Below are 26,155 nucleotides of genomic sequence, written 5' to 3' on the forward strand. Positions count from 1 at the left end.
AAGACAGAAGAGACTGGGGCTGGAGCAATAGCACAGCGGGTAGGGCGTTTGCCTTGCACGCAGTCAACCTGGGTTCGATTCCCAGCATCCCATATGGTCCCCTGAGCACCGCCAGGAGTAATTCCTGAGTGCAGAGCCAGGAGTAAGCCCTGTACATTGCCGGGTGTGACCCAAAAAGAAAAAAAAAAAACAGAAGAGACTCCAATGGCACCACTGCTTCCTGCTGTCAAGGACAGCCCATTCACCCCCGCCTCACCCTGAGCCCATCCAGCCTGAGAATCCAGAAGTGGAGTAGCGGGTGGGGGGGGAGGGGGGGACAGAGGACAGGGAGCGGGACCAGCACTGCCATCCCTGTCTTGTGACTCTGAGTGAGCCAGTGGTGTCTGTGCCTCGGTTTCTCCACCCCTAAAGCGGGATTGCAGCAAGGGGCTGTGTTGTCCTTGTTGGGCTGGGAGAGGTCCCGTCTCAGGCCGCCACCTGGCTTTGGGGAGTTGGTGGGGGGGGGGGGGGCGGCCTCTTCTAACCTGCCTTGCTTTCCTCACAGTCACGCGTGCCCCTTGCTCGCCTGGTCCCTCCATGTACCTGTGATTACAGGGAAGTCCTGGGATCTTACAGGGAAATCCAGGCGTGAACCCTAGAACTGCATGATGAACCTTCCTGCAGTGAGCCAAGATGCAATGCAGGGGACAGAAGGGGAGAAGCATTAAAGGGTCGACCAGTAGGTGGACTGCAGGCAGGACACTGGCTCGGGGGCTTGTGTCCCTTCTGGCTTCAGTGGGGGCCAAAGGTCCTCACAGGAAATGGAGCCTCAGAGTTATTTCTTGCAGCTCAGGAATGAGGGGGTCAAGCTCACCCTTAACGTTCCCCCCAGCCTGTCCTGGTGGTCTCATGCTCATCACTGAGGCTGGGTCCCGTCTCCTTCATTTTTAAGACCCCCCCCCCCCATGGGCCTTATGCTCCTGAGCCCTGGGGGGTACTGGGTGGTCCTGATGAGAAGCCTTATCCTTCCGTCCTTGCCCTCCCTCCTTCCATCCTCTCCCTTCCCCTCCCCTCTCCTCTCCTCTTTTTGGGGGGTCTTTATTGAGGTACTGTGATTTATAGTACTGGCATTTTGGGGGTTTGTTTTGGGGTCACAACCAGCAATGCTCAGGGGTATTAGTGGCTGTGCACTCAGGAATCACTCCTGCCAACGTACAGGTGACCATACAGGGTGCCAGGGGTTGAACCCGGTGGGCCACATGCAAGGCAAAAGCCCCACCCGTTGTACTATCCCTTTGGTCTGGTTTATAATACTTTTAATGCATACATCGCTCCAAAACCACTTCCAACACCAGCGTAGCTTCTTCCCTCCGCCAGGGCCCCAAGGCATCCCACACACCCTGCTTGGTTCTGTGAACCACGTCCCAATTCTCTAGTTCTGTTTGCCTTTGGCTATTTGTGGCTCCCCTCCCTCAGCCTGGCTTCGCTCTCAGCTTGATAAGCTGTAGTTCCACCCACGTCGAGACATTGGTGATTGTTGTCCTTTCTTAGAGCTGCGTAGTATTCCGCTGGGTATAGAGACTACCACTTCCTGATCCACTCATCAGGAGTTGGGCATGTGGTTTGCTTCCATATCTTGATGGCAGTGAAAATTGTGTACTAACATCCTTTCAAATATTAAGTGTGCTTAAATTCGTTTGAAGGAATATTTTTAGGTTTGGAGGTTAGATGCCAAGAAGTGGTATTGCTGGGTCATATGGGCATTCTAATTTGATTTTTTGGGAGAGATCTTCTAAAAAGTATCATGGGTCGGGGGGGGGGGAAGCCAAAAATTATTTTTACAATTTTACAAATATTTTTCCTACTGGTTTTTTTTAAAGGACCTAGCTATGCTCAGGGGTTACTTCTGGCCCTGTGCTCAGGAATCACTCCTGGTGGTGCTCAGGGGACCATCTGGGATGCTGGGGATTGAACCCAGGTTGGCCATTTACAAGGCAAGCACCCTTCCCTGCTGTACTATCTTTCCAGCCCTTGGCCCTGGATTTGTTATTTCCTTACTACAAATTCCCATATCTGAGGGGGGGAGTGTTGAAGCATATATTTCTTTCCTATTCCTTTTGGTACCTTTTATCCTTTGTTATGGCATCTCCTTGTATAATTTTGAGGTCTCCTTATCAATAATTTGGATTCTTGAATATTTTAGCATCATCTGAAAACTTTATGGCACTCCTTTTTAGTACTTCTCAATCAAGGTATTTTGATTTCCACCAATGGAAAATTATTTAAATTATCGGATAGTAAATTCTGTGACAATATTATTTTTCAGATTTCAGTAATCACAGCATTTTCTGTCCCAGAATTCATTGTTCTATAATTGATTGTACTTAGAAAAATCAAAATTTACCAGGGCTTTTATAGAATGAAAGTAGACATTGCTAGCAATTATTCTGGGATAGGCCGGAGCGATAGCATAGCAGGTAGGGCATTTGCCTTGCATGCGGCTGACCCGGGTTTGATTCCTCTGTCCCTCTCGGAGATCCCAGCAAGCTACCAAGAGTATCCCGCCTGCACAGCAAAGCATGGCAAGCTACCCATGATGTATTTGATATGCCAAAAACAGTAACAAGAAGTCTCACAATGGAGGAGACATTACTGGTGCCCTCTCGAGCAAATTGATGAACAATGGGACGACAGTGCTACAGTGCTACAGTTTTTTTTTTTTAATTTTATTTTACTTTAGGCACTGTGGTTTGCAATACTGTTGATGGGAGGGAGGAGGAACCCTTTTGCTCTTCCACCGTTCTTGGTGCCCAGGCCTTATGCTCACTGAGAACTGTTGTGGGAAGAGGCGGGTGACAATAAGCTCATATTGGAAAAGTTTCCATTTTAAATTCCAAAGGTGGGGCTGGGGAAGACAGTGCAGGGGTTAAGGGTTAAGCACTTGCCTCCCACGAGGGCTGGCCCCAGTTTGATCACCGGCTCCTCATAGGATAGCCACCAGGAGTGACCCCTGAGTGAGCACTGAGCCAGGAGTAAGCCCTGAACATTGCTGGGTGTGGCCCCAACCATGAGGAAATTAATTCCAGTCAGCTGATGAGAGACTCCCCCACACTTCCTGGACCTTAGGAGGACGGGGGTCAGTGCCAGCATCACTGTTTCCTGCAGGGTGTCTTCCTAGGACCATGCAGGGCACTACATTGTCCAGAGTCGTCTTAGGGTCTTGATCACAGACTTCAAAGCCCGTTCATCTTTGGGGGGTCTGGATTGCGTTAGGGATGGAGATGGCGTGGCTGAGCACACATGGGTCCTATTCGGGGCTTCCCGACGCTGGCTTCGGAACAGGGAATCCTGGGTTAAGGGGCTCCATCCCATTCAGGCATGTACGTCTCATTTTATTATTTTTATTTATTTACTTTTCGGTTTGGGGGCCACACTTGGCGGTGCTCAGGACTTACTCCTGGCTCTGTGCCCAGGGATCATTCCTGGAGATGTTCAGGGAGATCATGTGGGATACCAGGGACTAAACCTGGGTCATCTGCATGTAAAGCAAATGCCCTCCCTGCTGTGCTATTGCTCTAGTCCAAAGGGCCCTTCAGGGGCCTTTTCCCATGGCTGTAGACCTAGGGCCCCAGGACGGAGGGCATCCTGGGGAGTATGAGCTCTGGACAAGCCTGCCACCCAGCCGTAGGTGACAGGGTCCCTTGTCTCTGAACCTCAGTTTCAACCACACACACCCCTAAACTACCTGGACCCTAGGGTACCCCTTTCTGCCCCATAAACTTTATTGGGATGGCAGTGCCTCCTGGTGGCTATGGTGAGCAACTGCACCCTCAATGGAGCCTGTTGGCAGGTGGTGATTCAGGGCTTTCCTCGGGAATTGGGCGTGCTAGGAGCCCTCTCTGGGATGGGCAGTACATTCCAGAGCCCAGATAGCCTTTCTGTCTGTCTTGACTTCCCCCAGGAAGGAGAAGTGTCCTTCCCCCAGGAGGGAGAAGTGTCCTTTTCTTCCCCACCCCCACTGCCCTGGCAGACAGAGGTCCAGCCATCCTTGACCTGGTCCCATCCACTGTCGCCCATATGGTGAGGTACGGAACTACCTCTGAAACCAGGAAGAGAACAGCCTCCGGGAAGCCCTGCTGGCGAGGCAAGCCACGCCTGGGGTCTCCACCACTGAATCCTGGAAGCTGGGTAGAAACAATTCTCAGAGCAGGGGCCCGAGATGACCCCAGGGTGGAGCAGAGCTTGAATAGCACGGCCCCGGGGTTGACCCCTTCACATGGCCCCTGAGCACCCAAGGACTGCACCTCCAGGTGTGTGGCCTCTGTTAGAAACATGAATTGTGCCAGGGCCAGAGAGATGGTCCAGTGGTTAAGGCTTTACAGGCAGAAGACCCTGGATTGAGCCCTGAGCTCTGCCAAGAGTGATCCCTGAGCATGGCTGGGTATGACCAAAGAAACCAAATGTGTGTGTGTGTGTTTTCTGTGTCTGTGTGTGTGTGTGCATGCCACATAAGCGCTCCCTCCCACCTAGCACCCTGGTAAAGAGTTTAAACTCGGGGCTGTAGTGATAGCACAGCGGGTAGGGTGTTTGCCTTGCATGCAGCCAACCCAGGTTCGAATCCCAGCATCTCATATGGTCCCCTGAGCACCACCAGGAGTAATTCCTGAGGGTAGAGCCAGGAGTAACCCCTGTGCATCACTGGGTGTGACCCAAAAAGCAAAAGAGAGAGAGAGAGAAAGAGAGAGAGAGAGAGAGAGAGAGAGTTTAAACTCACGATCCTAATGGGCTGGAGAGATAGTACAGGAGGTCAGGTGCTGGCCTTACCTGCAGCCACTGTGGTTCCATCCCGGGCACCATTGATGATCTTCTGAGCACCTCCAGGGGTCGCTCCTGAGCACAGAACCAGGAATAGCCCCTGAGCAGCACCGGTGGTGGCCCCCAAACCAGACAAACAAAACCTCTGAGTGATAATAATAGGTTGAGGCAGGAGGCAGGCGGGCACCATGCTGGTGGCAGAGGAAATGGAGATGTTTCTAGATAACAGTGTGACTGAGGCTGGCAGGCAAAGGCCGTGTTGGATTCAGGGCGGTGCCTCTGGTCCTTGGCGCTTCTGAGCAGCTCGCTTCAGTGGAAGCATCAAAAGAACAGGGTTCATCGTGGGCCTGTTTGCATGCTGAGATCCAAAACTGTGCCCTAGAAGGGTCGCTGGACACAGCGACTCCGGGACACACGGAGTACAGTGCCACTGTTTAAAATGATGCAGCTGTGAGACCAGAGCGATAGGATAGCAGGGAAGGAACCCCTGCGTTTCCATGCAGCAGACCCGGGTTCGAGCTCCGCCATCCCATATAGTTCCCCGAGCACTGGCAGGACTGATCCCTGAGCACAGAGCCAGGAGTAACCCCAGAGCATTGCCTGGTATGATGCCAAAACCAAAAAAAAAAAAAAACCCAACTCCAAAATATATATAAGATATGAGGAAAAACGTTTGTATTCATGGTTAGACACGAAAAAAAAAAGCAACGTGAACAAGAAAGTGAAAGGAAGGAAAACTATTGGGCCAGGATGATGGTACTGCAGATAAGGTACTTGGCTGACCCAGGTTCGATCCCCAGCACCCCATGGGGTCCCCCGAGGACCAGTAGAAATGATCCCTAAGCTCAGAGCCAGAGTAAACCCTAAGCAGGGCCATGTGTAACGCCAAAACCAAACAAAAACCCAACAAGACAAAAGGAACAGCATTAACCCCCACACCCGTATGCCCCCCTCTGAGAATTTCCAATATCCCCCCCCCCCCCCAGGCCAGCAGGCTTCCCTCCCGTTTCTTTTTTTCTTTTTTCTTCTTTTTTTTTTTTTTTTTGCCCCAGCGTGAAGCCAATGCAGTGTAACTGACAACGCCCCAGATACTCAAATACTTCTCTTCCCTGGCATCTGCTTCATTCATTCCTCCACCAAATGTTCTCCACAAGCCTGCTGCAAGCCAGCCCGAGTCTCGGGCGGCAGATGCAGCCTGTGGATGGTGTCTTGCCCTTTTCCTATCCAATGACAGCCTGATGAATTTTCTCTCCAGCCACTGCTTTGTGCCCACCCTGCGTGATTCTTCCTTTAAAATTCCTCAAAGTGGGATTTCTAGGGGAAGGTGAACTTTCCGTTGATTTTTTTTTCTCTCCTGATGTTGGAACGCAGTCTTCTGCCTTCTCTGCAGTTCGCTGCTCTTTCTCTGCTGCAGACGGGGCCGCAGAAAGGTGGTGAAGAGTCGTGCACGAAATCCCATCAGTAACAGGACAGTCAGCCACAGTGCCTCATGTCTATCAAAGAAGCGTTTGTCACAGAGGCAGGCTGGGGGGCCGGGGGGACATGGGGACAGTGAGTGGAGGGGAGTGGGTGGGTGAGGGGATGGGTATTGTAACATTGTATGGCTAGAGCCCAACCATGAGTAACTTTGGGCTTAACTGATAGTGATCGAATAAAATGTTTTAAAATAACAACAAATTGATTCTTAAGTATAAATCACGTGGTGGGGCTGGAGCGATAGCACAGCAGGTAGGGCATTTGCCTTGCATGCGGCCAACCGGGGTTCGATTCCCAGCATCCCATATGGTCCCCTGAGCACCGCCAAGGGTAATTCCTGAGTGCAGAGACAGGAGTAACCCCTGAGCATCGCTGGGTATGACCCAAAAAGAAAAAAAAATCATGTAGTGGTGGGGCCAGGGAGCTAGCTCAGGGCTCAGGGAACTGAATGTGGACCCCCCAACACTGCTGAGTGTGACTCCCAGCTCTGCTGTCTCTCACTGGAGCGGCCCCTAGTTCCTCTGAACAACTGCTTGGGGGGCCCAACCCCCAAACCAGTCACTTAAAGTCACATATTAGGGGACTGGGATGTGGTTTCACGGCAAAGACCATGCTCTGACATCCTCCCGCCACTAACAAAAACAGAATTCCACGCTGGAGAATTGACCGGGGTATATGCAATTGCCAGAATGTTCGCGTGTCGGATCGAGACTAAACTTGGGACACGGCGTTGTTCCACACTCAGGCAGCATTTTGGAGACCATCTCACCCCCAGTCCTGGCTCCCTGTAGCAGGTGAGGGTGCTTCTTCCTGGCCCTTTGCCCCTCCCTCCCTGCCATCCAGGGCCATGTGGAGCTCTTTGTCGCCATGCATGGCATCTGGCTTGCTTCTCACAGATGCCACCATGCCCTTGCTTGTACCCATCTCCTGCACCATTCTGTTTTTTTTTTTTTTGCGAGGGTGGTGCTGAGGGCTTACTCCTGGCTCTGTCCTCAGGAATAACTCCTGGGGGGCTTGGGAGACCTTATGGAATGCCACAGATTGAACCCAGTTGACCGTGTGCAAGGCAAGCGCCCTACATGCTGTAATATTGCCCTGGCCCCATGACTACTGTTCTATGGCCCTTCTCCACCAGTGGCCCAGGCAGTCCCTGACTGCATCTTGGTGCCCTGCTGAAGGACAGGGTCTGGGGCCCTGGAAACGCCCAAACTTTCATGAACATTTGCACTTTAGCATATGGTTTCTGCCTCCCCAAGTCAGCTTGCCTGCCTGCCTGCCTGCCTGCCTGCCTGCCTTCTTCCTTCCTTCCTCCCTTCCTCCCTTCCTTCCTTCCTTCCTTCCTTCCTTCCTTCCTCCCTTCTTCCCTCCTTCCTTCCTTCTTCCTTCCTCCCTTCCTTCCTTCCTTCTTCCTCCCTTCTTCCCTCCCTTCCTTCTTCCTTCCTTCCTCCCTTCCTTCCTTCCTTCCTTCCTTCCTCCCTTCTTCCCTCCCTTCCTTCCCTCCTTCCTTTCTTCCTTCCTTCCTTCCTTCCTTCCTCCCTTCTTCCCTCCCTTCCTTCCCTCCTTCCTTTCTTCCTTCCTTCCTTCTTCCCTTCCTTCCTTCCTTCCTTCCTTCTTCCCTTCCTTCCTTCCTTCCTTCCTTCCTCCCTTCTTCCCTCCCTTCCTTCCCTCCTTCCTTCCTTCCTTCCTTCCTCCCTTCTTCCCTTCCTTCCTTCTTTCCTTCCTTCCTTCCTTCCTTCCTCCCTTCTTCCCTTCCTTCCTTCTTTCCTTCCTTCCTTCCTTCCTTTCTTCCTTCCTTCCTCCCTTCTTCCCATCTTCCCTTCCTTCCTTCCTTCCTTCCTTCCTTCCTTCCTCCCTTCCTCCCTTCCTCCCTTCTTCCCTTCCTTCCTTCCTTCCTCCCTCCCTCCCTCCCTCCCTCCCTCCCTCCCTTCTTTTTTCCTTCCTCCTTCCCTTCCTCCCTCCACTTCCTCCCTTCCTCCCTCCTTTCCTCCCTTCCTCCATCCCTCCCTTCCTATTCTTTCATTTGGAGGTGGGGGGAAGAGTTGAGCCACATCCATTGATGCCTCCGGATTTTATGGGGCATCAAACTAGGGGTCTGCTCTTTGCAGGCAAGGGCCCTCAGCCCTGTCGGTGCCTCCTGCCCTAACCTTGTTTCATTTTCATCTAAGCCACCACTGTCCCTGTGCCATGAGAGTGTCTGATTCTAGCCCACTCGCCGCTCGACTGTGCTGGGGAGGGTGGGGGTGTCGCCGCTGGGGTGGCGGTTCCCTGCCCACAGCCTCCTTCCAGTAGCTCCTCATAGATCTTTTGTCCCCATGGATCAGTTATCCCCGTGGATCTTGGGTGTTGTCAGTTTCTTTGTTTCCTTTGCAAAACCACCCTCCTGGGGCCTGCATGTCCACGGGGAGTACAACTTTGGGAGAGAGCTTCGGGAATTTCCTATCCCACTCCTCAACTCTTTTTTAAAAAGCTACTTTGGGGGCTGGAGTGATAACACAGTGGGTAGGGCATTTGCCTTGCACGCGGCCGACCCAGGTTCAATTCCTAGCACCCTGTATGGTCCCCTGAGCACTGCCAGGAGTAATTCCTGAGTGCAGAGCCAGGAGTAACCCCTGAGCACTGCCAGGTGTGATCCAAAAAGAAAAAAAAAGTAACTTTGTTGGGGTTGGAGCAATAGTACAGCTGGTAAGGTGTCTGCCTTGCATGCAGCCAACCCGTGTTGGAGCCTCAGCCCTTCCTAGGAGCCCCCCAAGCACCACCAGGAGTGATCCCTGAGCACCGAGCCAGGAGGAGTAAGCACTGAGCACAGCAGAGTGTGGCCCCCAAACCCAACACAAGCATCACTTGTGCCTTCACTCATTACTTTCCTGACAGCCTTGTACTGCGCCAGGCCCTGCCGGTGACCCTCATTCCACTGAGTCCTTCCATTGCCTTGGCCTTGAGGGGGCTCCGAACCATCTCCAGGGCTCTGCTTGGTGCGTGTGGCAGGGCAGAGGGGCTGGTGTGACCCCTGAGAGCATGGGTGGCGAGTGGCTAAGGGCGCGCCCAGATGGGCCCCTGTGGCTTTGCTGGGCTCTAGACCCTGTAACTACTGCCCCCTCCCCCAGGTGTTACTTACGGGACTCAGTTGTGTGTGTGTGTGTGTGGGGCGGGGGGGAACAGATGAGGTGGGCTGAGGACGTGATCCCTAAACCTCCCCAGTCCCCACTGTTTGGACAGTGGAGCTTAGCCGGTTGCTCTTTAAGTGGCATGAAAGGGCCTCCCATGACCTGTTTTGTTTAAGGAGATTACATTGACGGGGTGAGGGCCACTCACCCGGTAACAGCCAGCGTGTCCCCAACAGAGCAGATGTTGGAAGGAACACAGATGGAATGCTAGCCACGGAGGGTACAATTACTCAGCCCTCTTAGCACCCATGACACATGCCAGGGCCATACACATTTACACACACACACACACACATGCATGTACATATGCACACACACATGTACACGTGTGCACATCCACTATCTATGGATGTCCGTGGTCTTGGGCTTGCTCATACTTGCACCCACCCACCTACTCCACAGGTGGGTCTGGGGGGTGGCGGTCTCCCACCAGCCAGGCGCACATGCTCCCAGCCCCATCTGCAGGCCATAGCCCATGTGGGCAGCCACCCCTGTTTCTCCGAAGTCTTGTACCACATGGCCCGGGGGACCCAGCCCTGCCCGCACACAGAGACGTCCCCAGTAAACAGCCTCCATCATCTTCCCCCTCCCCTGGCAGCAACTTCCAAATCAAATCACAGTTACTTAAAAAAAAAAAACAGAAATGAGGGGGCTGGAGCGATAGCACAGCAGGTGAGGCGTTTGCCTTGCAGGCGGCTGACCCTGGTTCAATTCCCAGCATCCCATAGGGTCCCCCAAGCACTGCCAGGAGTGATTCCTGAGTGCAGAGCCAGGAGGAACCCATGTGGATTTCTGGGTGTGACCCAAAAAGAAAAAAAAATTATAATAAAAATAAAAGACAGAAATGACATTGTGGGACTTGGACTGGGACTCAAAGGGCCAGAGCATGCCTGGTGCCTCAGGGGCAGCCCTGGGGGCCAGCCCTTAACACTGAACCAGCCCCCCCCACCCCGTGGCCAAGTATCACCAAGGATGGATTCCAATCCCCCAGGTATTGTTTGAGAAGCCCCCCCTGCCCCCAGTTAAGTCTTATGAATACTAAAACACAGTTATATTGATTTTTGTGTGCTTTTTTTTTCAGGGAGGGTGTCACACCCAGTAGTGCTCAGGGCTTACTCCTGACTCTGCACTCAGAGATCACCCCTGGCGGAGCTCAGGGCACCCTGTGGGGTGCTGGGGATTAGTCCCTGATCAGTGCAAGTTTAAAAAGACTTAGTGGGGAGGGGCTGAAACGATAGCGTAGTGGGTAGGATGTTTGCCTTGCACATGGCCGACCCGGGTTCGATTCCCAGCATCCCATATGGTTCCCCCTGAGCACCACCCGGAGTAGTTCCTGAGTGCAGAGCCAGAAGTAACCCTTGTGCATCACCAGGTATGACCCAAAAAGCAAAATAATAATAATAATGCACTGTAGCACTGTCCTCTCGGTGTTCATCGATTTGCTCGAGCGGGCCCAGTAACGTCTCCATTTTGAGACTTGTTACTGTGTTTGGCATATCAGCTACGTCACGGGGAGCTTGCCAGGCTCTGCCTTGCGGGCGAGATAACTCTCGGTAGCTTGCCGGGCTCTCCTAGAGGGGCGGAAGAATAGAACCCGGCTTGGCCAGGCCGGCTGCACGCAAGGCAAACGCCCTACCACTGTGCTATCACTCCAGCCTTTAATAATAATAAAGGTAAACGCCCTCCCGTTGTTCATCGATTTGCTCGAGCGGGCCCAGTAACGTCTCCATTGGAGACTTTGTTGTTACTGTGTCTGGCATATCGAATACGTCATGGGGAGCTTGCCAGGCTCTGCCATGCGGGCAAGATACTCTCGGTAGCTTGCCGGGCTCTCCGAGAGGGGCGGAGGAATCAAACTCGGGTCGGCCATGTTGGCTGCGTGCAAGGCAAACGCCCTACCGCTGTGCTATCACTCCAGCCCTTAATAATAATAATAATAATAATAATAATAATAATAAAATTAAAAAGATTTAGGGGGCTGGAGTGATAATCCTTGGTAAGGTGGCATGCAGGCACCAACCCTGATTTGGTTTCTGGCAGCATATGGTCCTCAGAGCACTGCCGGATGCAGCAATCCTCGAGACCCTCAAACCCCACTGGGGAGGCCCCCAGAATCCCTGGCACTGCTGGGCTCAAGCAGCACGGTGTTCTCAGGCCTGGGTTACACTACTGGCCGGGGTGGCCGAGAATCTTCAGTAGGGTTCCCCATGCCTCCTGGGTACTTGGAAGGCACCCCCCCCCAAGGCATGAAATACTATGAGATTATAGCCATGTTTTGGCTTTCCCATCATGAGAAAACAGAAAGGTGAGCCAGGATTAGAGTGACATCAGGACCACAGGAAGCAGGTCGGACAAGGAAAGAGAGCTGCTGTTTCTCTCCTGGAAAGCCAGCAGTCACGGCTGCCAGCCGGTAGCCAGCGCGGCTCCTGGAGAAGGGTGTCCCTCCTCCCCCGGAAGAGAGGGGCTTTGCATGGCTATTGATTCACAGCATCATCTCCAGGGCCAGAGAGATGGCTCAATGGGCAGAGCACGTGCTTTGCATGGGGGAGGCCCAGCTCTGATGCCCTGCACTGCAAGTTTCCCCTGAGCACCTCCGGGGAGGTGAGCACCTTCCATGCACACAGGAAGAATAGCTCCCTCAACCCCCAACTCCACGAGATGGGCCCCCAAAGAAACCGAAGGTCCAAGAGCACCTCCTTCACCCTCAGAGTTGAATCTTCATTGGGAGTGCGAGTAGGGGAAGTATCTATCTGCAGTTGCTGGGCCAGGGCTGTCTCCTGGCGACCATACGACCATGCATGTAGACCTCGCAGTGAGCCCCGGTTCCTGCACCTGCCTTGATTTCCCACTCAGGACACTCCCCAGGGAAGCTGAAGGTGGGTGGGGCCCAGCCTGGGTCCAGCCGAGTCCACACAGTGCTCTTTCGGGAGTTGCCCCAGGGAGCTGGGGTGGGCGTGGGAACCAGACCTGCAGGCTGGATGCTCTGTGACTCCCCGAGATCCGGGCACCCCCCACACCCCATCCCTAATCCCTTCTTACCCAGCAGGGCAGCAGTGAGGTGGGTCCCTGGCCCACCCTGGACCCCCGACTGAGTCTCCTCACAGTTCTGACCCCTGCCCGCCCATCCCTTCTGGTCCACGAACCCACACAACATTCACATTCACACCCACACGATCGCACCCACAGACCCCCACACACGTGTACGCATACACACTCACACCCATACACACACCCACACACACTGACACACACACTTGCACCCATGTACACTCACACTTGCACCCACGCACCCACACACACTCACACCCACACACTTGCACGCACACTCACACTCATGCACCCACACACACTCGTACCTACACACTCTTGCACCCACACATGCACACCCACACTCACACTTGCACACCCACACACCTGCACACTCACATACACTTGCACCCGCACACACTCATACCCACCCACTCGCTCTCAGCCATGCACGCACGCACCCACACCCTCGCACACCCACACACCCTCACACCCACACACTCGTGTGCCCACACACTTGTACAGACTCACACATGCACTCACCCATGCACCCACACACGCTCACACACCCACACACTCACATGCACCCCTACAGATGCATCCACACTTACACACATGTAGGCACCCTCCCCCCCATAAGCACACTCACCCACATACCGGTGTACACACATGCATACACCCATACAGACGCATGCATCCATGCACACACACACACACACACACACACACACACACACACATGCACCCATGCACCCATGCACACTGGCAGGGCCGTTCTTCAGAGCACCTTCCCTTTGCCTGCTCCAGCTGGCAGCTGCCCAGGGAGAAGGCGTGAGTGCCGGCAGTTGGCTTCCCACCCAGCTCTCTCCTGGAAAGAGGGGTTCGTTCCTCCGCCTGTTCCACCCAGTGAGCCTGTGCTCACAGCTGCAGCCCCGGTAACGCTAGTTATAGACCCTCCATCGCCTCTGATCGATTCACCCTCTCCAGCCCCTGGTCGCTGGTCTACCTGCACCTCAGTGTGCGCTGAGCATGGACTGGGGAGGTGTAGACGTGATGTCCCATACCCCTGGGAAGTGAGTTCTGCAGGAGTGGACTTGCAGGGCTCAGTGATATCTGAGTCAGGAATGCAGGCGGTCACTGGAGGGAGGGAATGAGCGGAGGGTGGAGAGGTCAGTAGGGTCCTTGCCGTGTGGGAGGACTTCCTGGAAAAGGTGGCAGATAACTGAGCTTCGGAGATGAGCTGAGGAACAGAAACTTCAGGTGGCTGGAGGTAGGGGTGAGGGGACTCAGAGGAGGTCAGCATTGTGCTGCGGTCTAAAGCAAATTCAGATGTGTTGAGAGGCTTCTGTTTTCCGTGGCTGTCCTGCTGAGGGAATATTGCGGGGTGGGGGGGAGGGGTCATGTCACCCTGATCTCAGGCCACCAAGCTGATTCTCTCTAGCCCTGTGGGTTGTCTGACTGGGGGGGGGGGGGGGCAGTCCCTGCCCAGGGTCATGCCCCACCCAGCCCTGGTACCTCAGCCTCACTTGGGATCAGGAGACTCAGGGCCACCAGCGAGTCAGCTATGGGAGGGGCGATTGCTGGGAAGGATGAAGGACACGAGAGGAAGCAGCTCCTTAGTGACCTTGGCTATCCTGGGGGCTTTGAACCAGGACCCACAAACCAGGGCTACAGGTTGGACATCAGGGCCAAAAGCATCCTGGACATTGGTCATCAGGGGCCTGAGCTTCCTGATGAGGCTGCATCGTGGGAGAAGGTCGAAAGATGTGCCCCCTCTTATTGTGGTCGAGGTGCTGTGTGGGGTGGTGCTGGGTGGCCACTCCTGGAGTGCTGAGGGGCCCAGGTGAAACCTGGACCTAGCCCAGGTCCTCGTGTGCAAAGCCTGCATTCCAGCCGTCTCCTATGCCCCCAAGTGAGGGTTCTTTGGACCAGTTGGAGGGTGCAGGGTGCCGGGTGCCGGGCCCTGGGGGTGTTTCCACATCAGAATCCTAGCCTCAGGTGGAAACGCTTTTTTTTTTTTTTTGGCTTTTTGGGTCATACCCAGCGATGCTCAGGGGTTGCTCCTGGCTCTGCACTCAGGAACCACCCGTGGCGGTGCTTGGGGGACCATATGGGATGCTAGGAATAGAACCCGGGTTGACCACGGGTAAGGCAAACGCCCTACCCGCTGTGCTATCGCTCCAGTCCACAAGGTTTGCTCTTATAGGACAAAGGATGTTCTTCCCTCTTCAAGAGCTGCCAGAATTCTTTTTCTTTGATGGTTCGGGTCACATGCAGCGATGCTCAGAAGTGACTCCTGATTCTGTCCTCAGGAATCACTCCTGGCGGTGCTGCGGGGATCTTATAGGATGGAACCCGAGTAGGCTGCGTGCAAGGCAAGGGCGTTCCCTGCTGTCCTATCTCTCCGGCCCCAGAAGCATCCAGAATTCTCTCGGGCAACTCTGAGCCTGTCTGTGAGCTGAGAGATGCAGGGACAGACCCAGCCTGTGTGTCTCCCAGCTCTGCCCCAACCAGGCGTGTGGGATAGGGGGGTCTGACTGGGATGGGGAAGGGTCTCCCTCCCCAGGCAGCACCCTCACCCTGTGCCTTCTTGCCCCCACTCGGTCAGGCATCGGAGGGGTGGTGCAGGCCTGGGCAGACCTTGGGAGGAACCCCAGGATGGCAGACCAGCATTCCCTGAGAATGTGAACCCCCTGCATTCCATCTGCCCCCACCTCTGTCTAGGGGGTGCCCCCACCCAAGCCTGGAGAGGTGGAGAAGGGTCAGTGCACATTCCCTGCTTTCTCTGGCCTCATGCCCCCAACCACTGGGCTCCCGCCCCAAGGAGCTTGGGCTTTGCCCAGGCATCGGGGATCTATGATGTGACGCCCCCCTCCCCTCCCCCACTGCCCCCTCTTCTGGCCCCTGCTGCTGAGCAGGGTAGACCTGAGTCCCGGACAGAGACCAGAAGATACGGTAAAGGTCTCAGGGTCATGGATGGGGCCCCAGGCGTCCAGCAGGGCAGGAGGGATAAGGGCTGCCCCCCACTCTGGCCTCCAGGAAGTTGCATAACAGATGTTTATTTGTGGAAAGGCTGGGTGGGATTCCTCCAAAAACAAAACAAAAAGAAAACCCCAACCCCAAACCTAACACTGACTTCTCTGCCAGGAAGATAAATATCTTGGCTGAAAGCTCTCAGCCCGCCAGGCCAGTGATGGTTGCGTGAATGTGGTCCCCGAGGCTGGGGTGGCTTATGGGGAGGGGGGTCCTGCGAGAGAGGGGGGCCCCCTCACCCCACCCACCGTGGCGCTTGGGAACAGCCTCTGGAAGTTGTCCTCAGGCCCCCAACACTCCCCCCCCCCACCCCCACTCCCCTGTGGTGTCTTGGAGAGGGGAGAAACCAGCGTGTCTCCAGACTTCTGTCTCCTCATCCAGCCCGGAGTGCACAGGGGTGCTGGGGGAGAGGTGAGGCGTGGCGGGACAGCGGGTGGAGAGGTGGCGCCAAGGGCTGTTCCTGGCCCTTCCTGCAGTGCTCAGAGGATGACGCGGAGGGTCTGGGTAGGGGTAGATTCCCCCCCTCTCTCCTGCCCGCACCAAAGCTGTTCCCTGAGTCCCAGACGAAGGAATGGGGTGGGGGTACCCGCACCCCAGACTCTCCTCCCCCACTCCTGGGGGTTCTCCGGGAGTCAGAATTTTCTGCCGCCTGCAAGCCCAGACCAGGGCCAGGAGTCTCCGCCTCTTGGGCGTGTCTGACCCCATCGGCCTCTTGAATTCCAAGTTTCTATTTTGGGGGGGTGGGGGAGGCATTCCTAGCGGTGCTTCTGGGGCTGCCAGGGGCCCAGCAGGGGTTGGCATGTGACCCAGGCCTGTGCTCTGCCACAGAGGCCACATTCCCTGCCTGCAGCCACCTTGAAGAGGACACTTAGGGAAGGGTCTCTTCACCCCCATTTTACAGAGGGAGAAACTGAGACACAAAGCAAACAACTGGAGTGAGTGTTGCACCCAGAGCCAGCCCTGCCTCAGCCCCCGAGGCAAGTGTGCACCCGGGATGCTGATGAGCTGTGAGGTCTTCAAACTTCCCTGGCCCTCCCCTCCTGCGGGCCTTTCCAGACAGAAGCTTCTAGAAGCTTCTCGAATTCCATTCTGTTAGAGACCAAGAGCCAGGTGCAGATTTCCCAGGACCACAGTGTAGCTTCCTGGGCTGGGGACACTGTTCAGAGTCCTTCCTCATGGTGGTTTCGCCCTAAGGGGCTGCAGAGGTCATTGTAGAGGTGGTGGGGATGGGACCCTCACTCTGGATCCTTGGGGTGTCTTCATCGTTGCAGCTGAACCCCAGACAGGACTAGGCCGCACGTCCCTTGGAGCTAGATAGGGCTCGGTGCTGAGAGCACAGGACTCTGGACTTTGAGGCCCGAAGGGAAAGATCTGGTCTGAGGAAGCCATTTGAGAAGCTCTCTAAGGTCATGGAGGTCAGATTGGATGGTCCTGAGTCACTCTACACGGGTACTGAAGGGCCACATTTCCGGAGGATAGCAAAGAGGCTCAGAGGGGGAAAGGGATTTGTCTGTGGTCACAAGCATTGACAAGCCAAGATTAGAACCTTTGTCTCTCTGTCTCTCTTCCCTCCCTCTCTCTCCCTCTTTCTCTCAGTCTCTCTCCCCATCCCTCCCTCTCTCCCTATCTCCCTCCCTCCCTCTGTCTTTTCCTCTCTCTCCCTCTCTCCCTCTTCTCTCCCTCCCTCTCTCTCTCCCCCTCTCTCCCTCTCCATCTCACTCTGACTCTCCCTCCCTCTTTCTCTCTCTCCCTCTCTTCTCTCTCTCTCCTCTCTCTCCCTATCTCCCTCCCTCCCTCTGTCTCTCCCTCTGTCTCCCTCTCTCCCTCTCCTTCTCTCTCTCTCTTTCTCCCTCTCTCCCTCTCTCCTTCCCTCCCTTTCTCTCTCCTCCTCTCCCCCTCTCTCCATCTCACTCTGACTCTCCCTCCCTCTTTCTCTCTCTCCCTCTCTTCTCTCTCTCTCCTTCTCTCTCTCCCTATCTCCCTCCCTCCCTCTGTCTCTCCCTCTGTCTCCCTCTCTCCCTCTCTCTCCTTCTCTCTCTCTTTCTCCCTCTCTCCCTCTCTCTCCTTCCCTCCCTCTCTCTCTCCCTCTTTCTCTCAGTCTCTCTCCCCATCCCTCCCTCTCTCCCTATCTCCCTCCCTCCCTCTGTCTTTTCCTCTCTCTCCCTCTCTCCCTCTCTTCTCTCCCTCCCTCCCTCTCTCTCCCCCTCTCTCCCTCTCCATCTCACTCTGACTCTCCCTCCCTCTTTCTCTCTCTCCCTCTCTTCTCTCTCTCCTTCTCTCTCTCCCTATCTCCCTCCCTCCCTCTGTCTCTCCCTCTGTCTCCCTCTCTCCCTCTCTCCTTCTCTCTCTCTTTCTCCCTCTCTCCCTCTCTCTCCTTCCCTCCCTCTCTCTCTCCCCCTCTCTCCCTCTCTCCATCTCTCCCTCTGTCTCTCCCTCCCTCTTTCTCTCTCTCCCTCTCTTCTCTCTCTCTCCTTCTCTCTCTCCCTATCTCCCTCCCTCTGTCTCTCCCTCTGTCTCACTCTCTCCCTCTCTCTCCTTCTCTCTCTCTCCCTCTCTCCCTCTCTCTCCTTCCCTCCCTCTCTCTCTCCCCCTCTCTCCCTCTCTCCATCTCACTCTGACTCTCCCTCCCTCTTTCTCTCTCTCCCTCTCTTCTCTCTCTCCTTCTCTCTCTCCCTATCTCCCTCCCTCCCTCTGTCTCTCCCTCTCCTGTCTCCCTCTCTCCCTCTCTCCATCTCACTCTGACTCTCCCTCCCTCTTTCTCTCTCTCCCTCTCTTCTCTCTCTCTTTCTCTCTCTCCCTATCTCCCTCCCTCCCTCTGTCTCTCCCTCTGTCTCCCTCTCTCTCTCTCTCTCCTTCTCTCTCTCTCTCCCCCTCTCTCCCTCTCTCCATCTCACTCTGACTCTCCCTCCCTCTTTCTCTCCCTCTCTTCTCTCTCTCCTTCTCTCTCTCCCTATCTCCCTCCCTCCCTCTGTCTCTCCCTCTGTCTCCCTCTCTCCCTCTCTCTCCTTCTCTCTCTCCCCCTCTCTCCCTCTCTCCATCTCACTCTGACCCTCCCTCTTTCTCTCTCTCCCTCTCTTCTCTCTCTCCTTCTCTCTCTCCCTATCTCCCTCCCTCCCTCTGTCTCTCCCTCTGTCTCACTCTCTCCCTCTCTCTCTCCTTCTCTCTCTCTCCCTCTCTCCCTCTCTCTCCTTCCCTCCCTCTCTCTCCCCCTCTCTCCCTCTCTCCATCTCACTCTGACTCTCCCTCCCTCTTTCTCTCTCTCCCTCTCTTCTCTCTCTCCTTCTCTCTCTCCCTATCTCCCTCCCTCCCTCTGTCTCTCCCTCTCCTGTCTCCCTCTCTCCCTCTCTCCATCTCACTCTGACTCTCCCTCCCTCTTTCTCTCTCTCCCTCTCTTCTCTCTCTCTTTCTCTCTCTCCCTATCTCCCTCCCTCCCTCTGTCTCTCCCTCTGTCTCCCTCTCTCTCTCTCTCTCCTTCTCTCTCTCTCTCCCCCTCTCTCCCTCTCTCCATCTCACTCTGACTCTCCCTCCCTCTTTCTCTCCCTCTCTTCTCTCTCTCCTTCTCTCTCTCCCTATCTCCCTCCCTCCCTCTGTCTCTCCCTCTGTCTCCCTCTCTCCCTCTCTCTCCTTCTCTCTCTCCCCCTCTCTCCCTCTCTCCATCTCACTCTGACCCTCCCTCTTTCTCTCTCTCCCTCTCTTCTCTCTCTCCTTCTCTCTCTCCCTATCTCCCTCCCTCCCTCTGTCTCTCCCTCTGTCTCACTCTCTCCCTCTCTCTCTCCTTCTCTCTCTCTCCCTCTCTCCCTCTCTCTCCTTCCCTCCCTCTCTCTCCCCCTCTCTCCCTCTCTCCATCTCACTCTGACTCTCCCTCCCTCTTTCTCTCTCTCCCTCTCTTCTCTCTCTCCTTCTCTCTCTCCCTATCTCCCTCCCTCCCTCTGTCTCTCCCTCTGTCTCACTCTCTCCCTCTCTCTCTCCTTCTCTCTTTCTCCCTCTCTCCCTCTCTCTCCTTCCCTCCCTCTCTCCCCCTCTCTCCCTCTCTCCATCTCACTCTGACTCCCTCCCTTTTTCTCTCTCTCCCTCTCTTCTCTCTCTCTCCTTCTCTCTCTCCCTATCTCCCTCCCTCCCTCTGTCTCTCCCTCTGTCTCACTCTCTCCCTCTCTCTCTCCTTCTCTCTCTCTCCCTCTCTCCCTCTCTCTCCTTCCCTCCCTCTCTCTCTCCCCCTCTCTCCCTCTCTCCATCTCTCCCTCTGTCTCTCCCTCCCTCTTTCTCTCTCTCGCTCTCTTCTCTCTCTCTCCTTTTTCTTTGGTTATTAGATCACACCCAAAGGTGTTCTGGGGTATTCCTGCTTCTGTGCTTGGGGGTGATGCCCCCATCCCACCATATGTGGTGTAGGGGATCAAACCAGAGCCACTTGGGTGCACAAGCGCTATACCCAGGTACAACCTCTGCAGCCTGACAACCGGAATCTCTTGACCTCAAATCCTGTGCACCTCTAAGAAGGGAGTGGGTCCTGGGGGGGCGAGTGGAGGTGGGCTGTGCCCTGGACCAAATCCTGTGCACCTCTGAGAAGGGAGTGGGTCCTGGGGTGGGGGGGGGGGGGAACGGGGCGGGGCCCTGGACCTCTCACTTCTCATAGCAGGTTCAGTCACTGGCTTCTGTCCTTTGCCCCCTCAGCCAAAGAGAGCTCCCTGGGGGAGCCCGAGCTCCCGCCAGCCTCGGACACCGTGGGGATGGAGAGCAGCTACCTCGGGGTGAAGGAGGCGGGCGTGAAGGGGCCCCAGGACCGGGCCAGCGCCGAGCTGCCCAGCCCGCTGGAGAAGGCCGACTCGGAGAGCAACAAGGGCAAGAAGCGACGGAATCGTACTACCTTCACCAGCTACCAGCTGGAGGAGCTGGAGAAAGTCTTCCAGAAGACCCACTACCCCGACGTGTACGCCAGAGAGCAGCTGGCCATGAGGACAGACCTCACCGAGGCCCGTGTGCAGGTTAGCGGGGCGTGGTGGGTGGAGCGCGCTCGGACTGTACCCCCTACTCCCCGCCGGGCTGGGGGTCTTTCCTCTCCACTGTCCCGTGAGAGCCTGAAAGATTAGGTGGGCCCCCACACCCTGCTCCCTCCATGAGGGAGCGTTTCCCTACTTTACTCTAAAGCTTCTATTCTTTTTTTTTTTTAATTTTTATTAGTGAAACACCATAAGGTACAGTTGTAGACAAATTTTTGTGCTTGGGTTTGAATTATACAATGATCAAGTACCCATCCCTCCACCAGTGCCCATCCTCCACCACCAGGGGTCCCAGCATCCCTCCCACCCCCCATCCTCCCCCCCCCCCCTCGCACCCTGCCTCTGTGGCAGGGCATTCCCTTTTGGTCTCTCTGTCCTTTTGGGTGCTGTGGTTTGCAAAAGAAGCATTGAGTGGCAATCATGTTCGGTCTATAGTCTACTTTCAGCATGCATCTCCCATCCTGGGAGGATCCTCCCAACACCCTTTATTTGGTGCTCCCTTCTCTATCTGAGCTGCCTTTTCCCCTAGCATGTGTGGCTGGCCTCCAAGCTGTGGAGTAAACCTCCTGGTACTTATCTCGGCTATTATTGGGTGTTAGTCTCCTATTTTTTTTTATGTTCCCCAGATGAATGCAATCTTTCTATGTCTATCCCTTTCTTTCTGACTCATTTCGCTTAGCATGATACTTTGCATGTAGTACCACTTGTATATAAATTTCATGACTTCATCTTTTCTAACAGCTACCTAGTACTCCATTGTTAGATGTACCCAAGTTTCTTTAACCAGTCATCTGTTCTCAAGCACTCAGGTTTTTCCAGATTCTGGCTATTGTAAAGAGTGCTGCAATGAACAAACAAGTGCAGATGTCACTTCGACTATACTTTTTTGCCTCTCTGAGATATATTCCCAGGAGTGGTATTGCTGGGTCAAATGGGAGCTCAATTTCTAATTTTTTGAGAATCGTCCATACTGTTTTCCAAAAGGGCTAAACCATTCGGCATTCCCACCAGCAGTGAAGGAGGGTCCCTTTCTCACTGCATTCGCACCAGCACTGGTTGCTTTTGTTCTTTTGGATGTAGGCCAGTCTCTGTGGTGTGAGATGATATCTCATTGTTGTTTTGATCTGCATCTCCCTGATGATTAATGATGTAGAGCATTTTCTCATGTGCCTTTTAGCCATTCGGATTTCTTCTTTGAGAAAGTTTCTGTTCATTTAAAGCTTCTATTCTTGAGGGTGGGGCGGGGGGGGAGGCAGGAGCCAAGGATTGGGGGCCCCAAAGCTGTATGCCTGGGATCTGCTTACCCCAGGGAAGGCCTTTCGTGAAGGAGGAGGGTAACAGGGCTCCGTGCTAGAAGACCCATCTTTGTTTGTGTATTTGTGGGGCTGTACCAGCACCGTACAGAGGGGTTACTCCTGGCAGTGCTCAGGAGAGCAAGTGGTACCGGGGATCAAACCTGGGGCCTCCTGCTGTAGAGCACGTCCTCCAGCCCATGACTTATTCCTCTAGCCCTAGATGGCCCATAATTTAGAAAAGAGACAGAATCGACTACAAAGACATGCCCAAAGTTGTTTTTTTTTAATGCTTGCAAAAAATCCTTTGTCTTTTTAAAATTGATTCAACATTGGCTTACAAGAGAGTAAATACGTGTTCTAGGGGACCACTGCCACCTTGAAAGTGCCAGTATCCCTCCAGCCTTCCTCATAGAACTCTTCTCGCTCACTCGCCCTACCCTTAATAGCCTCCTTTTTTTTTTTTTCAGCAGACTCTGTCTATTTTCTTGCTTTGTTTCTGTATATGGGCTGGAGCGATAGCACAGCGGTAGGGCGTTTGCCTTGCACGCAGCCAACATGGCCAACCCGAGTTCGATTCCTCCGCCCCTCTCGGAGAGCTCGGCAAGCTACCGAGAGTGTCGAGCCAGGGCAAAGCCTGGCAAGTTATCCGTGAAGTATTCGATATGCCAAACATAGTAACATCAAGTCTCACGATGGAGACGTTACTGGGCCTGCTCGAACAAAATCGATGAACAACGGGAGGACTGTGACTATGACTGTGACTGTTTCTATATATATCACCTAGAAGTGAGACCATCTGCTTTTAGTCTTTCTCAGTCTGACTTATTGTGCCTAATACCTCCAGTCCCACCAGCTTGTGGCAGGAGGCAAGACTTAATCTCTTAAGATACGCACAACGTTTTAGCGGGCAGAAACAGAACCATGCGGCTCTTGTTTCTGCCCAGGAAGGTCACTTTCTCCTCTAACTAGTTCAGTCCCAATTCAGACTTCTCAAGTTCCACCAGGGCCAAAACCCACCCAACCACCAAAACACCGAACCCAACACAACACAGCTTCACTCACCCCTAAAAAACTGAAGCTGATACAACCCAAATCAAACCAATGCAGCCCAGTGCAACACAACACAGCCCCACACAAGCTGACACAACTCAACCTAATATAACACAACCCAGTACAAGCACACCAAAACCTGGCAAACTCAGACCCACACAACACAGTTCAGTACAACAGAACCTAACACAGCTCAACTCATCCAACACAACCCAGTTCAAGACAGCTCAACCCAACATAACTCAACACAATCTGACACTATCTAAACCAGCACGACTCAACCAATGCAGTAGAACCGAATTCAACTCAAACCAATACAATTCAACACAACAGAACCCAAAAAATATAGTTCAGCCCACTCAGCACAATCCAGACCAATACAAAAGAGCTCAATATCGTGCAACACAATTCAAACCTGATGCAACTCAAACCCATACAACTCAACCTAATACAATATAGTAAAACCCAACCGTACCAGCTCAACACAACAAAACACCACACAGTTCAAGACAACTCAGTTTAGACAACACAACCAAAGACCAACTCACCTTTTACTGCATGGTCCTATTTTTCTTTCTTTGTGGGACTGGCTAAGTTATTTTATTTCTTTGATCCTGCTAGAAAGTGATTTCTTTGAAAATCAGTATTGCCTGATCGCTCATCACTATACTACCCGTTAGAGCCATAGGCCAAAGATTAACATTAGTGGAATGAATGCCCTGTTTTGTCTAGAGAAGCTTGTCTCTTCCCTTTGTGTGAAATTTTTAAAAATTAGTTTATTTTTATAAAGTTGTTCCTGGTGATTTATTACATTCAATATTCCAACTCCAATCCCACCACCATTATTTACAATTTTCTCAGCCACCCCTCAAGTCTTCCCCTATAGTAGGCCCTGAATAATTTATTTCATATTGTTTGTTATAAATAATTTGCTAAAAATGATTTTGAAAACTGTTCCCTTAGAAGAATGTGTGAACATTGTTTTGTCTCACTGTGCTCCTTGTATGAAATTACACACAGCAAAGAACTGGCAAAGAATCAAAGACTTCTAAGCATACACATCCCAGGTGACAAAATATCTGCACTCAAGTTCAGGCTTCAGCATCCTAAGACATGATCAGCCTCAGCCTCCCCTTCAGCCCCAAAGCTTGTTTGAAACAGCGAATATGGTGTTGGTGTAACCTGGTTTTCCCCACCCCCAGAAAATCAATAGCTGGAGAACAAAGAGAAGTTTTTTTGTTTTTAATTTGTTTTTATGTGTGTTGGGCTGAGCTAATGTGGTGACAACAAGTATTCGTGTGGATAGTGTTGAAGGACAGAGGAAGTGCGTCTTCATCACTGACACAGTGCCCAGATCTTCTGCCGCTGTCCCTGTGTCACCTCAAGTCGGCCTTCACTGCCCTCCCTGTCCCTTGCCGTCCTGCTTGGTAATCTCAGTTCTGCCGCCAGCGGCCTCTTTGCGGAATACTGCTGTGCCTTTGTTTTGTCTCCTTCTATGCCATGGATGAGCACGGTCATCTGACATTCGTTCATCTCCCACTGACTTATTTATCTTAACACGATGCCCTCCCATTCCATCCAAGTTGTCCTTAGGACTGTTTAGTATCCCAGTGTGTATTCATACCACAAAATGAAGAGGAAGTTTTTACTTATTTATTTAATCTGAGGAGGAGGGTTGGAGGTGGGGGTCACATCTAACAGTACTTGTTGGTCTAACAGTACCCTCTGTTCTGTGCCCAGGGATCACTCCCGGTGGTGCTCAGGGACTATAATGATGGTGGGGATCAAAACCGGGGTTGGCCACATGCGTGGCAAGTGCCTTAACCCCTCTACTATCTCTTGGCCCCCAAAGAGAAATGCTTTAAAAATTTTATTTTGTGTATTTTTGTAAATTAAAATAGTTTTTTTAGGAGGTCACACCTGGCAACGCGCAGGGGTTACTCCTGGCTTTGCACTCAGGAGTTACTCTTGGCAGTGCTCAGGGGACCATATGGGATGCTGGGTATCGAACCTGGGTTGGGGCAAATGCCCTATCCACTGTACTGTTGCTCCAGCTCCAAGTAAAATAGTTTTATTTAAATAAAAATTACTTAGAGAAATGTGAAGGGGGGAGAGGAAGTGTGTGTGTGTGTGTGTGTGTGTGTGTGTGTGTGTGTGTGTGTGTGTGTGAGCGAGCATGGCTTCTCCTGGGGGACAGCTGGGAATGCAGAGCTCAGGCTGAGATCAGGCCAGACCCAGGGCGGAGCATGTACCTCGAGTGCCTGCCAGTTTGATTCTTCTGAACTCTCTTGACCCGGAGCTCCCTGCATGCGGGAGGTTTCATCTGGGTGTAGTTGCGGGGAAAAGACCTTGGACTCCTGAGGGCCTTTTCATATTCTTGTTTTGTTTTGGGGGCCATACCCAGTAACGCCCGGGCCTTACTCTTGGCTCTACATTCAGGGATCACTCCTGGGTGCCTTGGGGGACCCTTGGCATCAATACTGGGTTGGCTGCATGCCAGGCCAGACCCTTACTGGCCGCCCACACCATCTCCCAGGCCCCAGGCCCTTTCAGACTCTTCTCACCACCTTTAGGCTCTCCCAGGGTGTCTCCTTTCCTGAGGGTTCCCACCTGCCTCGGGGTGATGCCTCAGTGCCTGCATCTGGGTCGTGCCTCTGTTCCTCCATCTCCCAAGAGCTCGGTTCATGAGACAGTACAACCCATCACAGCAGGTGGCTGAGCCCTTCCCTGTGGGATGGAGCTCTCTCGACATGAGCGTTTGCTGTTGCCAGATTGGTTCTGAGGTCTCAGGGCCAGGACCGGCAGGCTCAAGCGGTAGAGCACGTGTGTGGGGGGTGCGAGGCCCCAGGGGTGGTTGGGGGGTGGGTATCCCTACTTCTCCTGCAGGGAGGGCTTCGGGATTGAGCCCCAAGCTCTGTCTGGAGTGGTCCCGATTAAAAATCCAAGGGCACCCGTTTTTAGTGTGCCCTGCTTCAAGATGTTAGAACCATCCAGAAGCTTCTTCTTCATCCCCCACGGTGGGTGTGGGAAGGACAGGCAGTTTCCAGCAAAAGGGGCACTGGCCACTGACTGACAGGGCCAGCCGTGACTGCCTGTGGACAGCAGACAGCAGGCAGAGGCCTCATCGATGCTGGATTCCCAGTGTCAGAGTCTGGACGGGAAGCCCAGCGGGGGTGGCGGGGGTGGGGGGCTTCTAGGGGTTATGGAGATGAGACAGGGTCCCTGGCGAGCTGTTCCTGGACGGCTGGTGTGGGATGGGCCGGTTCAGTCTGTTCCAGGTCTGTGTGCGGGCACATGTGTGTGCATGTGCAGGAACATGTTG

The 26,155-nt window shown here is 53.8% G+C and overlaps 1 protein-coding gene across 1 annotated transcript in view; it reads left to right on the forward strand.

The window, feature by feature from the left end:
* Positions 1 to 26,155, forward strand: part of ALX4 (ALX homeobox 4) — a 53,311-nt gene that overhangs the window by 19,507 nt on the left and 7,649 nt on the right. Inside the window, exon 3 of the mRNA XM_056137859.1 lies at positions 20,163 to 20,473. Within this exon, the coding sequence (XP_055993834.1) occupies positions 20,163 to 20,473 (311 nt within the window). The remainder of the gene's footprint in view (positions 1 to 20,162; positions 20,474 to 26,155) is intronic.

Source organism: Sorex fumeus, unplaced genomic scaffold (assembly GCF_029834395.1).
Source record: "Sorex fumeus unplaced genomic scaffold, SorFum_2.1 ptg000007l, whole genome shotgun sequence".
Lineage (NCBI taxonomy): Eukaryota > Metazoa > Chordata > Mammalia > Eulipotyphla > Soricidae > Sorex > Sorex fumeus.